Source organism: Mobula hypostoma, chromosome 8 (assembly GCF_963921235.1).
Source record: "Mobula hypostoma chromosome 8, sMobHyp1.1, whole genome shotgun sequence".
NCBI classification, from domain to species: Eukaryota; Metazoa; Chordata; class Chondrichthyes; order Myliobatiformes; family Myliobatidae; genus Mobula; species Mobula hypostoma.
The window spans coordinates 148,371,925-148,388,763 of NC_086104.1; the positions used below are offsets into that span (position 1 = coordinate 148,371,925).

The 16,839-nt window shown below is 45.3% G+C and overlaps 1 protein-coding gene across 4 annotated transcripts in view; it reads left to right on the forward strand.

The window, feature by feature from the left end:
* The window catches only part of LOC134350283 (transcription factor COE2), a 339,453-nt gene that overhangs the window by 221,195 nt on the left and 101,419 nt on the right, over positions 1-16,839 (forward strand). For all 4 annotated transcript variants that reach the window (XM_063055319.1, XM_063055318.1, XM_063055321.1 and 1 more), the window contains one exon: positions 11,681-11,798. In XM_063055319.1, coding sequence (XP_062911389.1) covers positions 11,681-11,798 — 118 coding nt within the window. The remainder of the gene's footprint in view (positions 1-11,680; positions 11,799-16,839) is intronic.

The following is a 16,839-nucleotide window of genomic DNA, read 5'->3' on the forward strand; positions in this document are numbered from 1 at the left end:
TCTTGTGCCTTTTTTTAAAAAAAAAATTCCCTCAGGGAATATACATTTGTGTGTTTTGAATTTTGACCTTGTAAAGTCTGATAGTTGAGTCGAGGGAATGCTAGCCCACGCTGCATCTAAACTTGAAAGGGCAAGATAGAAGGAGATTTGTTTTTCTTCTTTAAAATATCCTGTTATTTACCTGGGAGTGTTTGATGAGGTGGGCGCCGTGAATGTTTATTCTGTCTTATTTTTGTATTTTATCTGAATTGATGCAAACTTGTGAAGGAAGCATAACAACTGTTTAGCTCAGCAACATCCAATAAAGCTGGGAAGTTGAACGAACAGCACAGATCGTGAGATCGTTGCGTGGATTTATGTTTAAACCATAACGTTCACGTATTATACTTCTCTGGCAGAAAATAGATTGCTGCACAAGCGAGGAATGCAGATCATGGGAAAAGACAGAGAGAAAAAAAAACACCCTCAGATCCCAAACCTGACTGCTTTTCCGAGATCCAAGAGATTTTGAAGTTGCCAGGATTTATGGCTGGTGTTATGGGGATAGGAGCGGGATTGCATCCGACCCCCTGGACACGGGCTCGGGTGAATTTGTGGTTCTGGAAGCCGAGGAGCGCAGTGGAAAAGGCAGCAGGAAATGGAGGGAGGTGTTTCAGGAAGTTGTCGGGGAATGACGGATGGACTCCAGATGGGTCGGGTCAACGCCAGTGACCCAGGACACTGACAAGGGGGACGAATGCTGGCACTGACCAAAGATCTCAGCCCTCCCTACTGCAAACACATTACTGCAACCTTGTTTAAATGATTAAGTAGAATGATTCGCTCGTTTTACAGATTATGTTACATCCCAAGCATGAACCTTGCACAAATGCCTTTATGCTTGCCAGATGCAAGAAATTAATTTTGCTAATCCTTCCCCGCCTCTCTTGAAAACTGGGATGATTTTTTTTCTCTCTCTCTCTCTTCTTGCGAAAGCTAGCTGCCCTCTGTAATCTCACCCAAACGGCAATTCCTCTGGGTGCGTGAGGCAATTAACTCAGAATGCTCAGCCTGGTGGTAGCCCGTGTTCACTCGATCAAGGTACAAGCCACCACTGGTTGTCCGTTCTCTGCCTGCTGCAGACGGCAGAGGCATCTTCTAGCATCAGAAGGAACATTTCCCCGAAGCGCAAGGGCTGATATTGAGAGGACACACGATTTCAGAAGACCCAGAGGCGATGTGAAGAAGTGTTTCATCTACATGTTGGGTTTCTGTGATCGGTACTGGCACTGCCTAAGTGAACAGCAGAGGCCATAATAACTCATTGACCAGGCCAGAATCATAAACATTAGGCTTTAGAATTTGGTAGGCTAATTGGCCACTGTACAATAGTTGTATTACCACTGCTCTACTCTATATACACATGACTGCGTGGCTAGGCACAGCTCAAGTGCCATCTATAAATTTGTTGATGATACAACCGTTGTTGGCAGCATCTCAGATGGGGACGGGAGGGCGTGCAGGACTGAGATATGCCAGCTAGTTGAGTGGTGTCACAGCAACAACCTTCCACTCAACATCAATAGACAATAGGTGCAGGAGTAGGCCATTCAGCCCTTCAAGCCAGCACCACCGTTCACTGTGATCATGGCTGATCATCCACAATCGGTACCCTTTTCCTGCCTTCTCCCCATATCCCTTCACTCCGCTGTCTTTAAGAGCTCCATCTAACTCTTTCTTGAAAGAATCCAGAGAACTGGCCTCCACTGCCTTCTGAGGCAGAGCATTCCACAGAACCACAACCCTCTGTGTGAAAATGTTTTTCCTCAACTCCGTTCTAAATCAGTAAGACGAAAGAACCGATAGTGGACTTCAGAAAGGATCAGAAATGGAGAGAGTGGGCAGTTTCAAGTTCCTGGGTGTCACTATCTCTGAGGGCCTAACCCGGACCCAACATATCGATGCAGCCATAAAGAAGGCAAGACAGCGGCGTCCTGTGACCGCATCCGTTTCCCCCAGGTGCTCGGGTTTCCTCCACAGTCCAAAGACAGGAAGTTTAAAGAATTACAATAGAATATGCGAAAAACTATGCAGAAACAAATAAAGACAGCCAAACAACCATGTGCAAAAGGAGACAAGCTGAGCAAATAAAAAATAATGAGCTGTAAAGGGTCTTTGAAAGTGAGTCTGTAGATCACAGACTCAGTACAGTGCAGTGGTGAATGAATTTACCTACGCTGGTCCAGGAATCTGATGGTTGAAGGGTAACAACTGTTCCTGAACTTGGTGGTGTGGGACCCAAGACTTCTGCACCTCCTGCCCGATGGTGGCAGTGAGAAAAGGGCATGGCCTGGATGGGGTGGAGGAGGGTTCATTGATGACGGATGCTGCTTTCTTGTGGCAGCACTCCATGTAAATGTAGAGAATAGTGGGGAGGGTTTTGCCCGTGATGGGCCGGACTTTCTGTAGCCTTTAATGTTTATGGGCATTGGTGTTTCCATACCTGTCTATGTAATGTAATACAGAGGCATATTCAAAGATCCAGTAAGTGAAACAGAAGACAGAGATTGCAAATGGGCATGTGAACTATTTATTTATAAATAGTTAATTGGCGTCGAGCTAAACAAGGGCTCGCCTAAACAACCCTAAACTACACAGAACTACGGTACTGACCATTCAGTAATCCTTTGTCTTGGTGGGTACTCCATTAAATCTTCCCAAGTTATAAAACTAAGAATTAAGCGTGTTACAAGCGAGTACTGAACTAAACAAACGCAGGGGGTGGGGTTGCGTGTCTGCATTTGCAATGCTTCTTCCCAATGGTCCCACAGCACTAGTCACGACTTCAGCCTGAAGTGGGCACTGAGACAATGGAAAGAGGAAATGTGATGAACATGATGCTGAATTAAGCTAATTCTCTCCTTCCTGTGTAGGAGCCACAACTTTCTATTTACTGTGTATTCATGTGCCTAACTCGAGGCCTCCATTGGCCAGGGTTGACCATGGATGTTGTGTCCTAACTGTCTAGATATGCAGGCCAGGTCGGTACAATATCGAGAGCAAGCTGTTGCCCATGCATTTAATGAACGCAAAGGAATGGCAGCGATCGATACAGTATGTCACAAGCATCGTTGCAGGAGTTGCCAGGTGGCATTGAACTCGATGTAGGACTGCCTTAGGGACTCCAGCTCCAGATTTTTCCCTTGGGGTTTACTCCCGAAGCCCTTCCTCATGAGTGGGTATAGCCGCAAGGCGCGGATTTTTGAGATTAGAGTTTTCCTTCTCGTAGATGGCTGAGGAGACCCACCTGCCCAAAGCAACTGGTTTTAAAGCACCTGTAACCTGCCTTTGCCCCTTCTCCTGTCAGCAGAAATGGTTCTACTGGGCTTAGTAGCTAAGCCACACGTGAAGGCCAGGAGCTGGATTTGGTTGTCAGAGGCTACCTGAGGCGCATGCCTTTGGGAGCATTTAATAGGTAGTGGGAGCTTGTCTCCATTACCACCCCTGGATATAACAACTTTAAGGACCCTGTGCCTTACTCAGAGTGTCTTAAATGCCACAATTGTATCAGCTTCCAACACCATCACCGGTAGCCCTGACCATGCACCTATCACACTCTCAATTTAAAAATAAAACTCTCCATTTAAAAATAAAACTCTCCTTTAAACCTCTCCCCTCTCACTTTAAATGCATGTGTCCCAGTACTCGGCATTTCTTCCCTGGGAGAATGAGAATCAGGTTTATTATCACCGGCAAGTGTCGTGAAATTTAACTTAGCAGCAGCAGTTCAATGCAATACATAATAATACAGAAAGAAAAAAAATAAGTACATCAATTACGGTAAGTATATATATATGTATATTAAATAGATTAAAATAGTACGAAACAGAAATAATATATAAAAAAAGTGAGGTAGAGTTCATGGGTTCAATGTCTATTTAGGAATTAGATGGCAGAGGGGAAGAAGCTGTTCCTGAATCGTTGAATGTGTGCCTTCAGGATTCTGTACCTCCTGCCCAATGGTAACAACGAGAAGAGGGTATGTCCTGGGCGTTGGGGGTCCTTAATGGACGCCACCTTTCTGAGGCACTGCTCCTTGAGTCTTGGATACTATGGAGGCTGGTACCCAAGATGAACCTGACTAATTTAACAACTTTCTGTAACTTCTTTTGGTCCTGTGTAGTGCAGCCCCCCACTTCCCCCTGCTGCCATACCAGACAGTGATGCAGCCCATCTGAATGCTCTCCACGGTACAGCTATAGAAGATTTTGAGTGCTTTAGATGACAAACCAAATCTCTTCAAACTCCTAGTGAAATATAGCCACAGTCTTGCCTTCTTTATAGCTGCATCGATATGTTGGAACCAGGTTAGACCCTGAGAGATCGTGACGCCCAAGAACTTAAAATTGATCACTCTCTCCACTTTTGATCCCTCTATGAAGATTGGTTTGCGTTCTTTCGTCTTACCCTTCTTGAATTCCCCAATCAGCTCTTTCATCTTACTGACATTGAGTGCCAGGTTGTTGCTGTGACACCATTCCACTAGCTGGTGTATCTTGCTCCTGTATGCCCTCCTACCTCCATCTGGAGATCCTACCAGCAATGATTTTATCATCAGCAACTTGATAAATAGTATTTGAACTGTGCCTAGCCACACAGTCATGGGTATAGAGGGAGTAGAACAGTGGGCTAAGCACACACCCCTGAGGTACGCCAGTGTTGATCATCAGCGAGGGGGAGATATTATCACCAATCTGCACATATTGTGGTCTCCTTGTTAGGAAGTCGAGGATCCAATTGCAGAGGGAAGTACAGAAGCCCAGGCTCTGTGGCTTATTGATCAGGACTGTGGGAATGATGATGTCAAATGCTGAGCTATAGTCAATGAACAGCATCCTGATGTAGGTGTTTGTATTGTCCAGGTGATCTAAGGCCATGTGAAGAGCTAAAAGAGTGGTTCTTTTGACCCTGTTCTTTGTTGTGTTCTGTTGTATCTAACAGCCAGCTGTTACAAGACAAAAACTATAGACCCAATGTCAATGTAACAGAGGAAAATTTCCCAGCCTGCCCCATAACATAAGTAACTTAACGGGCAGGATTTCCCAGAGGCCAATCATTTTAATTCCACTCCCCATTCCCATTCGGACCTGTCAGTCCAAGGCCTCCAGCACTGCCACGATTAGGCCTCTCTCAGGATGGAGAAGCAGCATCTCATATTCCGTCTGGGTAGCCTCCAACCTGATGGCATGACCATCAATTTCTTTAGCTTTCAGTAATTTTTCTCTCCTCCTCCTTTTCATATAGAAAACATAGAATAGTACAGCACAGTACAGGCCCTTTGGCCCACAATGTTGTGCCAACACTCAATCCCTGCCTCCCGTATAAGCCACCACCTTAAATTCCTCCATATACCTGTCTAGTAGTCTCTTAAACTTCACTAGTGTATCTGCCTCCACCACTGACTCAGGCAGTGCATTCCACGCACCAACCACTCTCTGAGTAAAAAACCTTCCTCTAATATCCCCCTTGAACTTCCCACCCCTTACCTTAAAGCCATGTCCTCTTGTATTGAGCAGTGGTGCCCTGGGGAAGAGGCGCTGGCTATCCACTCTATCTATTCCTCTTATTATCTTGTGTACCTTTATCATGTCTCCTCTCATCCTCCTCCTCTCCAAAGAGTAAAGCCCGAGCTCCCTTAATCTCTGATCATAATCCGTACTCTCTAAACCAGGCAACATCCTGGTAAATCTCCTCTGTACCCCTTCCAATGTTTCCACATCCTTCCTATAAGGAGGTGACCAGAACTGAACACAGTATTCCAAGTGTGCCCTAACCAGAGTTTTATAGAGCTGCATCATTACAGTGTGACTCTTAAACTCTATTCCTTGGCTTATGAAAGCTAACACCCCATAAGCTTTCCATTCCCCCTTCTGACACGGACCTCTTACCCCTTCTCTTCTCCTCACCTGCCTATCACCTTCTTCTGGTCCCCCTCCTTCTTCCCGGTCTTTCAGAGTGCACGCTCATCTCCTATTAGATCCCTTCTTCTTCATCAACCTTTTGCATAGCCACCTATCACGTCCCAGCTTCTTACTTCATCCCCTCCCTCCCAACCACCCACCTTCCCCCTTACCTGGTTTCACCTACCACCTGCCCGCCATCCACCTACATCTATCTTCTTATTCTGACTTTTTTTTTGCAACACTTTAATTTAACTTTTATATTTATTTATATTTACAGTAATTCACAGATTTTATTATGTGTTGCAATGTACTGCTGTCACATCACAACAAACTTCACGACACTTGCCGGTGATAGTAAACCTGATTCGGATTCTTTCACCTTCCTTTCCAGTCCTGATGAAGGATCTCAGCCCAAAATGTCGACCATTAATTCACTTCCGCAGATTCTACTTGCCCTGCTGAGTTCCTTCAGCATTTTCTGTGTGTTAGTGTGGATTTCCAGCATCCGCAGAATCTTTTGTGTCCATAGCAGAATAGAATGCAAAAACAAGGAGATAGTGCTGAGGCTTTTTAAGACATTAGTCAGGCTGCACTTGGAATATTGTCAACAGTCCTGGGCCCCATATCTCAGAAAGGATGTGTTTTCCTTGGAGAGAGTCCAGAGGAGGTTCACGAGGATGATTCTGGGAATGAGGAGTGTTTGGCAGCTTTGGGCCTGTACTCACTGGAATCTAGAAGAATGTGGAAGGATCTCATTGAAACTTATCGAATGTTGAAAAGACTAGATAAGGTGGATGTGGAGAGGATGCTTCCTCTGGTGGGCTGTCCAGAACTAGACGGCACAGCCTCAGAATTGAGGGGCGACCCTTTGGAACAGAGGTAAGGAGGGACTTTTTTTTTTAGCCAAGAGCAGTGAATCTGTGGAGTGCTCTGCCACAGACAGCCATGGAGGCCAAGGCTTTGGGTATACTTAACGCGAAAATTGATAACTTCCTGATCGGTCAGGGCATCAAAGGTTATGATGAGAAGGCAGGTGTATGGGGTTGAGTGGGATCCGGGATCAGCCATGATGGAATGGTGGAACAGACTTGATGGGCAGAATGGCCTAATTCTGCTCCAATATCTTACGGTCTTATAGCATAACGTCCTTATTTCCACTTTGACAATCATTGTTTATATCCTTTAATGATATCCCAATTTGGCAACTGCTCTCGGCTGGCACAGAACGCAGAGAGGGGTTCAGCCTTTACCCAGCACTCTCCCATCACAACTATTGAGCTGCCTGCAAGCAACTAAGCTGACTCACCTGTGTATTCCCATTTCCTGTGTGTTCTCGCCCACACACGCAATATCAGGAGGTCATTACTTGGTGAAGTCTCAGGTGCCTATTAAAAAATAATTAAATTCATGAACAGTGTAGAGTCCTAAAACACGTCGTGTAATACATAAACGCTCCTGATTACTACTTGCTCAGTACAGTAATATATTAGTGCGGTATCAGTCATTCAAACAGTCCCTTCCATCTCATACCAATATTCTTCATTCTCCCCTTCTCACGCAGTTTATGTTCTGCTGTGGATCTATCCCCTCAGCAGAATTCTTCCCACTTGGTGGAAGCTTTTCCCCGTGCAGTTTGTATTACAGAATCACAACTGTGAATCACCTTAGGTTTTTATTATGTCTAGTGCGTCAGCCGGCCAGTGGTGCAGAGGACTCTGAGGTGGGTGGTCCTGGGTTTGAATCCGGCGGGTCCAGCTCCCTGAATGCTTTCCATCTGTACTGGGTAGAGAGGGTTGAAGTAGCAACTCAGCACCTTTAAAAAACACAGGCAAATGCTAAAGAAACGAAAGGGTTGCTGCCCGATGTGCTAGAAGGCACAGAAAGGAACGACGACAATGTCTAATGAGTATTGGATATGAGATTCAATGCAATTTTAGTAGAACCTGTGAAGACTGGATTAAGCTGGTTTATTGCAGTCACGTGTACTGAGATACAGTGAAAAATTTTTTTTTGCAGGCAGATCACTTAATTGCAACCGTGCCCCGAGGTAGAATGAGGGAAGACAATAACAGAATGCAGAATAAAGTTTTACTGAAGAAGTGCAGTGAAGGCAGACAAAAGGGTGCAAGGCCATAATGAGGTAGATTATGAGGTCAAGAGGGCATGCATTTCTACAAAAAGTAGTGGATTCAGCCCAGTATATCGTGTGTAAAGCCCTCCCCACCATTGAGCACATCTACACGAAGCACTGTCTTAGGAAAGCAGCACCCACCGCCAGAGATTGCCACCGCACAGGTCATGCTCTCTGCTCACTGCTGTCATCAGGAAAAATGTACAGGGGCCTCAGGACTCACACCGCCAGGTTCAGGAACAGTTACTACCCCTCAACCAACAGGCTCTTGAACAAAGGAGGGTAACTTCACTCAACTTCACTTGCCCCATCATTGAGACATTCCAACAACCAATGGACTCACTTTCAAGGACACTTCATCTCATGTTCTTGTTATTTATTGCTTTTTATTTATTTATTTGCACAGTTTGTTGTCTTCTGCACTTGGGTTGGGTAGTCTTTCATTGATCCTGTTACTAGTTATTGAGTATGCCCACAAGAAAATGAATCTCAGGGTTGTATATAGTGACATATATATACTTTGATAATAAACTTTACTTTGAACTTTGATCTTATTGTACTAGGGGACTGTTTGATAGTCTAATAATAACAGAATTGTGGGCACGTGGCCAAGTGGTTAAGGCATTGGACTAGCGACCTGAAGGTCGTGAGTTCGAGCCCCAGCCGAGGCAACATGTTGTGTCCTTGAGCAAGGCACTTAATCACACATTGGTCTGCGACGACACTGGTGCCAAGCTGTATGGGTCCTAATGCCCTTGGACAACATGGTGTCGTGGAGAGGGGAGACTTGCAGCATGGGCAACTGCTGGTCTTCCACATAACCTTGCCCAGGCCTGCGCCCTGGAGAGTGAAGACTTTCCAGGCACAGATCCATGGTCTCGCAAGACTAACGGATGCCCATCAATAACAGAATTAAACTGTCCTTGCGCCTGATTACACATACTTTTAGACTTCTATATCTTCTGCATGATGAAGGGAACAGAAGAGAATATCCAGATTGGCTGGCTGCTATACCAAGGCAGCGAGAAGTGTAGACAGAGTTCGTGGAGGGGAGACTGGTTTCGGTGATATGTTGAGCTGTGTATCGATTTCACCTTCTGATGAACAAATCCATCCCCTCCAGTCTAACCTCTCAGTTCTTCTCACTTGCCTTTTACTTCACCCTGGGTTACCTCCTCCTTCCCTTTCTCCTATGTTCTGCTGTCCTCTCCTATCAGATTCTTTCTCCTCCAGCCTTTGACATTTCCCACCCACCTGGCTTCACCTGTCACCTTCCAGCTAGCCTCTTCCCGTTCTGCCAACCCCCCCCCCCACCTTTTTATTCTGGCAGCTTCCCCTTCCTTCTCAGTCCAGAAGAAGAGTCCCGCCCGAAACGTCGACTGTTTACTCTTTTCCATGGATGCTGCCTGACTTGCTGAGATCCCCCAGCATTTTGTGTGCATTGCGCCAGAACTCTTTGCGGTCTCAGGCAGAGCAATTGCCTTACCGAGCTGGATAGGTTACATTTTTATGGTGTATGAATAAAAGTTGGTGGCTGTCAAAGGGTCTTGCCAAATTTCTTTAGCCTCCTGTGGAAATAGAATGTTTGCACTTTCTTGGCCATGGCTATTGTTAACAGCTCATGCTTTCTATGACCACTCCTTTCAGAGTTTTTGTCTCAATGGCTTATTCGGAATAACACTCAGCATCTGACACTCTTTGAGAGCTAGGTTTGTGTAAGTATAAAGAGCTTAAATGTAAGTTTTTTTGTTGAAGGAAAAACAGTTTTATGTTGGAGGTGGACGATAGACTTCAGTCCCTGAACTCAAGGACAAAGGGGAACATCTGTTTTGTATTAGCAGCCCTTGTCAAATTTCTATTTCCTCTATCACCCTTTCTCACTCAGCTCATTGGCACTTTAAAAGATACACAGCCACGGCCCACTGCACGAGATTGTTAGTGGGACTGGAGGGCTCAGGCTAAAAGGAGAGACTGGCTAGGCCGTTTCTTTCCGCCCTTGGATTGCAGGAAGCTTTGCAGTAACCTTATAGAGATATATAAAATCAAGAGCGGTAGATAGAAGATAGATAGATTTATTGATCCCAAAGGAAATTAGTGTCACAGTAGCATTACAAGTGCAGATATAGACAAATATTAGAAGAGAAGTAAGAAAGAATAAAAAAACAAGTTACCGCAAACAGTCGAACAGGAGGGGGTCATCACTTCCCTGGCTATAGGTTGACTCATTATAGAGCTCAACAGCTGAGGGTATGAATGACCTCATATAGCGCTCTTAGGAGCAGCACAGTTATCTTACTCTATTACTAAAAGTGTTCCTCTGTTCAGCCAATGTGGCATGCAGAGAGTGAGAAACATTGTCCAGAATTTCCAGGATTTTCTGCAGGGTCCTTTGTTCTTCTGGTGTGTCTAGTTTGACTCCTATAACAGAGCCAGCCTTTCAAATCAGTTTATTGACTCTGTTGGCATCACCTGTGTTGATGCCATTGCCCCAACACACCACCACACCACCACATGGAAGATTTCACTGGCAACAACAGACTGGTAGAACATGTGAAGGAGAGACCTGCATACTCCAAAGGACCTCAGTCTCCCCTGGAAGTAGAGGCAACTCTGGCCCTTCTTGTACACAGCCTCTGTGTTGGTGCTCCACTCAAGTCTGTCATCCAGGTGCACGCCCGGGTACTTGTGGGTCCTCACCACATCCATGTCCTCACCATCAATAGTAACAGGGAGCAGAGCAGGCTTAGTCTTCCTAAAGTCCATCACCATCTCCTTTGTCTTACTGACGTTGAGCTGCAGATGATTCAGCTTGCACCATTTGACAAAGTCCTCCACCAGGGCCCAGTATACATACTCCTGTCCTCCCTTTATACACCCAATTATTGCTGAGTCATCAGAGAACTTCTGCAGATCCATGACTCAGTGTTGTACCTGAACTCCGAAGTATACAGGGTAAACAGAAAGGGAGCCTTTGCAGTCCCACGTTTGAATATCAGAGAAACTGCTGATCTTCAGAGAGTGTATCTAATAAAGCGACCACAAGAGTAGAACCCAGTGTGGATTTCTGCTGCTGTAGCCCATCAAGATTCAAAGTGTTATGCGTTCAGAGATGCTCTTTTGCATGCCTCTTTGTGACGTGTGGTTACTTGAGTTACTGTTGCCTGCCTGTCAGCTTGAACCAGAAATTCCACTTTAGGTGGATAGAGCAGAGGTGCTCAACGTGTTCTCGGTGTGAAACATCGACTGTTTATTCCCTTCATAAACACACGAGATTCTTCAGATGCTGGAAATCCAGAGAAATAGCCACAAAAGACAGGGGGAAGTCAGCAGGTCAGACAGCATCTATAGAAAGGAATAAGCTGTTGATGTTTCAGGCCGAGATTGGGTTCTGTTCTGATGACAGGACTCGGCCTGAAATGTCAACTCTTTATTCTTTTCCATAGATTTGCCTGACCTGATGAAGTCCTCCAGCGTTTTCTGTGTGTGTGTGTTGCTTGGGTTATTGATTACTTCCCAGGAAACACAGACTTGGAGTCTGATGTTGCTGAAGTCACTTTGAAAGGCAACACTCACAGCAAATCACTGTACTCTGCCTCTTACTTCACAGGTTGTATTATCTACAACCCTCAACGTGGATGGGCACGTGCTGGCCGTCTCGGATAACATGTTTGTGCACAACAACTCAAAGCATGGACGCAGAGCCAGGCGCCTGGATCCCACAGAAGGTACTTTCCCATTTTTCACAGTTCAATGTTCATGGTTTCCTTTATGGTGTAGATCAGGGGTTCCCAATCCAATGTCCATGGACCCCTTGCTTAGTGGTATTGGTCTATGGCATAAAAAAAAAGTTGGGAAGCCCTGGTGAATCTAACCATCTACTCTTAAGTGTTGATCCATCCATTGTGTGTGTGTGTGTGTGTGTGTGTGTGTGTGTGTGTGTGTGTCTGGTTTACTTATTTGACAGTACCTAGGTGTTACTGGCAAGGACAGCAGATACTATGCATCCCTTGATATTCTTGAATTGAGTGGCTTTCCATTTACCATAAGAAATAGGAGCAGAATTTGGCCATTTGGCCCATCGTGAATGCTCTGCTATTTCATCATGGCTGATCTATTTTCCCTCTCAGCCCCAATCTCCTGCCTTCTCCCCATATCCCTTCATGTCCTGACCAGTCAAGAATCAACCAACCAGTCTGCCTTAAATGTACATAAAGACTTGGCCTCCTCAGCTCCCTGTGGCAAAGAATTCTACAGATTCCTCATTCTCTGGCTAAAGAAATTCCTCCTCATGTCCGTTGTAAAAGGCCACTCCTCTATTCTGAGGCTGTGTTCTCTGGTCTTAGACTCTCCCACCATAGGAAACATCCTCTCCACATCCACTCTATCAAGGCCTTTCACTGTCCGATGGGTAAACTCCTTGGTAGGTCTGGAATTACACGTAGGACAGATTGGGTAGGCATGAAGGAATTCCTTCTCTTCACGGCATTATTGACCACGATACAGCAAGGAAGCAACACCTTTGGCCCAACTTCTCATAATTTCTGCCCCCTCTCTCCTTCTCTCTTTTTCCAAACCTCATTCTGGTTACCCCTTCTCCTCTCCTCAACTGTCCATCACCTCCCTCTGGCTCCCCCACCCATGCTCTACTGTCTTCCCCTATCAGATTCCTCCTCCTTCTCTTCCGCCCATCCCATCCCAGCTTCTTACTTCAACACTCAACCCTTCCCCACCTTCTCCCTCACCTCTCACTTCCCAGCTTGTACTCCTCCCCCTCCCAACACCTGGCCTTTGCCCCCTTCCTTTCCAGTCCCGACAGAGGATCTTGGCCCAAAACAAAGACCTTTTATTCCTTTCCACAGATGCTGTCCGACTTGCTGAATTACCCTGGCATTTTGTGTGTGTGTCGCCCATCGAAGCCAGTCTCTTTTGCCTGCGTAGAAGCCTTTCCTATTGATTTTTTTCGTAGTCATCATGACTAATAACTAACCTTAAATATGAGGTGATGAAGAGAAATTGCTCCATTGCTGGCAGGGTGTATTTGGACTGTGATCACTGGATTGATATTAGCTCAGTGCTCCAGAGTAAATTAATCAGTGTGTAACCACTTTACCCCCAGTCTCAATCAACAAGATGTTAGACCATAAGAAATAGCAGCCCATCAAGTATGTTTTGACTAACTGGAGTCAGTCCATTCATGAAGACCATAAGTTATAGGAGCAGAAAGGGGCGATTTGGCCAATTGAGTCTGCTCTGCTATTTCATCATGGCTGATCCATTTCCCTTTGCAGTTTCCTCTCTTCTCCCCGTATCCCCCCATGCCCTGACTAATCAAGAATCTATCAACCTCTGCATTAAATATACCCAATGACTTGGCCTTCATGCCCAGCTGTGGCAATGAATTCCATAGATTCACCACTCTCTAGCTGTAGAAATTCCTCCTCATCCCTGTTCTAAATGAACGTCTCTCTATTCTGAGGTTATTCTTTCTGATATTAGACTCCCTCACCATAGGAAACAACCTTTCCACATTCACTCTGTCGAGGTCTTTCAGCATTTGATAGGTTTCAATGAGATTCCCTCCTCATTCTTCTAAATTCCATTGAGTACTAGTCCAGAGCCATCAAACGCTCCTCATATGATAAGCCTTTCAATCCCGGAAACCTTTTTTGTGAACGCTCTCCAAAGTCAGCACATCCTTTGTCAGATAAGGGCCCAAAACTGCTCAAACAGTACTCCAAGTGAGGCATCACCAGTGCCTTATAAAGCCTCAACGTTACATCCTTGCTTTTATATTCTAGATCTAGAGATAAAAGGAGAGTTATCACCTCTCTTCCTTCCAAGTGTACTAATTCCTCACAAACAATATTATTCTATATAGGTTTCCTATATTCTATGGGGTTATAGGGCTTAGCCTCAGAATAGAAGGACATCTCTTTAGAACAAAGATGAGGAGGAATTTCTTTAGCCAAAAGCATGGTGAATCTGTGAAATTCATTGACGGCTACGGAGGCCAAGTCATTGGGAACATTTAAAGTGGAGATTGATAGGTGGGTAAGGGCGTTGAAGTTTATGGGGAGAAGGCAGAGGAATGGGGTGGAAGTCATGATGGAACGGCAGAGCAGACTCATTGTGCCGCATGGCCCAATTCTGCTCCAATGTCTTACAATCTTATAGCCTTAAACGTCTGAATTTCATACTTTTATTGGCTGTAGTAGGGACTGAAATTTGGATATGTGGATTGTGGATCTAGTTCCATGGTGCTGTACAGATATTCATTACTTAAGCTAAATATATGAGTTTGAAAGGGAAAAAAGAGAAAGGGAAAAGGGACGGGTTGTTGCCAATTCCCAAGTTGGGGTAACTCGAACATGCGACACTGCAGACTGTAACATCGAAACAGCAAGCTGTTGGTCTCCCCTCCCACAGTGGCAGGAGCGGAACCTCTCTCTCCGTCATTAGAGAGAGAGAGAAAACCTGTGGCATGTTGAATTGTCAGGGCGAACAGTGTTTTTTTGATGGACCCTAGATCACGGTTTCTCTGAGGATTTTGCTGATGCTTCCTGCTGGGAAGGTGAAGGGTAGGGTTGATGCTTTGCTGGTGCTTGTGCGTAGGAGGCGGAAAGGGGCCCTTCGGGGTCCTAACATTTTTATGCTGTCATTCATTCTTTGGGATTTTTCTTCTGTTTCATGGGTGTCTGTGAAGAGTAAGAATTTCAGGTTGTAGACTTTATATATGCTCTGATATTAAATGGAGCCCATGGAACCATTGAATATATTAAAAGTAGATTTGCAATGTATTTTTGGAGAAATTCTTCAATTGACTCCAAGCCTCGACTGAAGGATAATGGCAAATAGATTCAGAATTTGCAGAGGAAACAATTTGACTTGGGGGTGAGGAACGTCTCAGTGCAGCAAAACCTGGGCCAATCACAAATTTGACATCGGAAAGAGCAGAGGGATAGTGAAACTGCCAGTAGATTGCATAGAAAGAAGGCTCGTCCATGTGTGTGGCTCTTGCCTCCATGTTTGGAGAGGAATTAATTACTTTTGCAGAGCTGTAGAGTGGCCAAACACAGCATCCAATTTGTACTCAATTAAGCCCCATAGGTATGGAGATAAATAGCCAGAAAATGGCACTAACTGCATTATAAATGTTGGCAAGAATAAACCTCAACAGGTGATGTGGGTCTTGGTTTAAAACCTCGTGGGGGGAGAACTCATCCATCATCAGCTTGGGTGAGTATCAGACTTCAGAACCAATCCTGCACTAATCCCTCTTTTATTCTCCCCACGTCCCTGTCATCTTCCTCCCAGATTCCATCACTCAGTCACACACTAGGGGTAATTCCCAATTGTCAATTAACCTCTCATCTTGTATGCCGTCATTGGGACAACGTACAAACTCCTTACAGACAGTGGCGAATTGAACCCCGATCTCACAATTTTTGCAGCAAAGATTTATGCTAACTGTTACTCTACCATGCTGCTGATAATGTTTATATAGCATGCCTGTTATGCCGCTGGTGTTTAGGGCAGCAATTAAGCTCCTTCTCTGTCCGTCCATGCTGTCACACACAAATATAGAAGGATTCTTCAAAGCTCTTTCTGTATCTTTTTTTTACAAGTCAGGGTTGTTATCCCTGAACTGAACATCCAAACCTTGAGGACTGGTGGGCCACTCTTAGTCTGGCCTCTACTCTTTGACCTGTTTGGCATGGGTGACCCTACCAAGAGCCAAAGCACAAGGCCCTGACTCCAGCCAGCATAGCTCTCTGGGTCATCGAGGCACACAAGCCTCCAAGCCAAGACAAGGCTGTGGTCCTCTTGGAGGTTATAAAGTCTATTACAGGATAATTCTCCATTCCAGCCACACTGATGTGGTGTTGCATCAGAGATCCAGTGACCCAGGTTCAATCTTGACCACTGCAACTGTCTGAGTGGAGTTTGCACGCTCTCCCTGTGACTGGGTGGGTTTACCCTGGATGCTCCAGTTTCCCTCTACTTCCCTAAAAGAAAATGTGCAGGTTGGCAGATCTTGTTAACATCTCCCAAGTACAGTGAAAAATTTATTTCTGGACCATCGATGAAGTCTTTCCTGTTGTCTCTAATGCGCTGGGGAGCCTTGGGAACTTTGCCATGGGCACTATGTGGGAATATGCGACCATCTAGATCCTTCACAAAGGTTTCCTTATATGCTGTAGGATCAGCAGGTGTGCGTGGCAAGATCGCTGTTGGCTTCTACATTGGAGGAACAATGTAACACATAAATGCTGAAGGAACTCAACAGGTCAGGCAGCATCATATATAACCATATAACAATTACAGCACGGAAACAGGCCATCTCGGCCCTTCTAGTCCATGCTGAACCCTTACTCTCACCTAATCCCACCGACCCGCACTCAGCCCATAACCCTCCATTCCTTTCCTGTCCATATATCTATCCAATTTAACTTTAAACAACAACATCGAACCTGCCTCAACCACTTCTGCTGGAAGCTCGTTCCACACAGCTACCACTCTCTGAGTAAAGAAGTTCCACCTCATGTTACCCCTAAACTTTTGCCCTTTAACTCTCAACTCATAAGGAGAGCATCTTCATAGAGAGCATCTATGGAGAGGAATAAACAGTCGATGTTTCGAGACGAGACCCTTCTTCAGGACTGAGTAAGAAGGCGGTGGGAGAGGAAGGTATACAGACTGGCAGGTGAAACCAGCTGAGAAGGGAGGTAGGTGGGTGGGGAAGGGGAGAGGTTGAAGTGAGAAGCT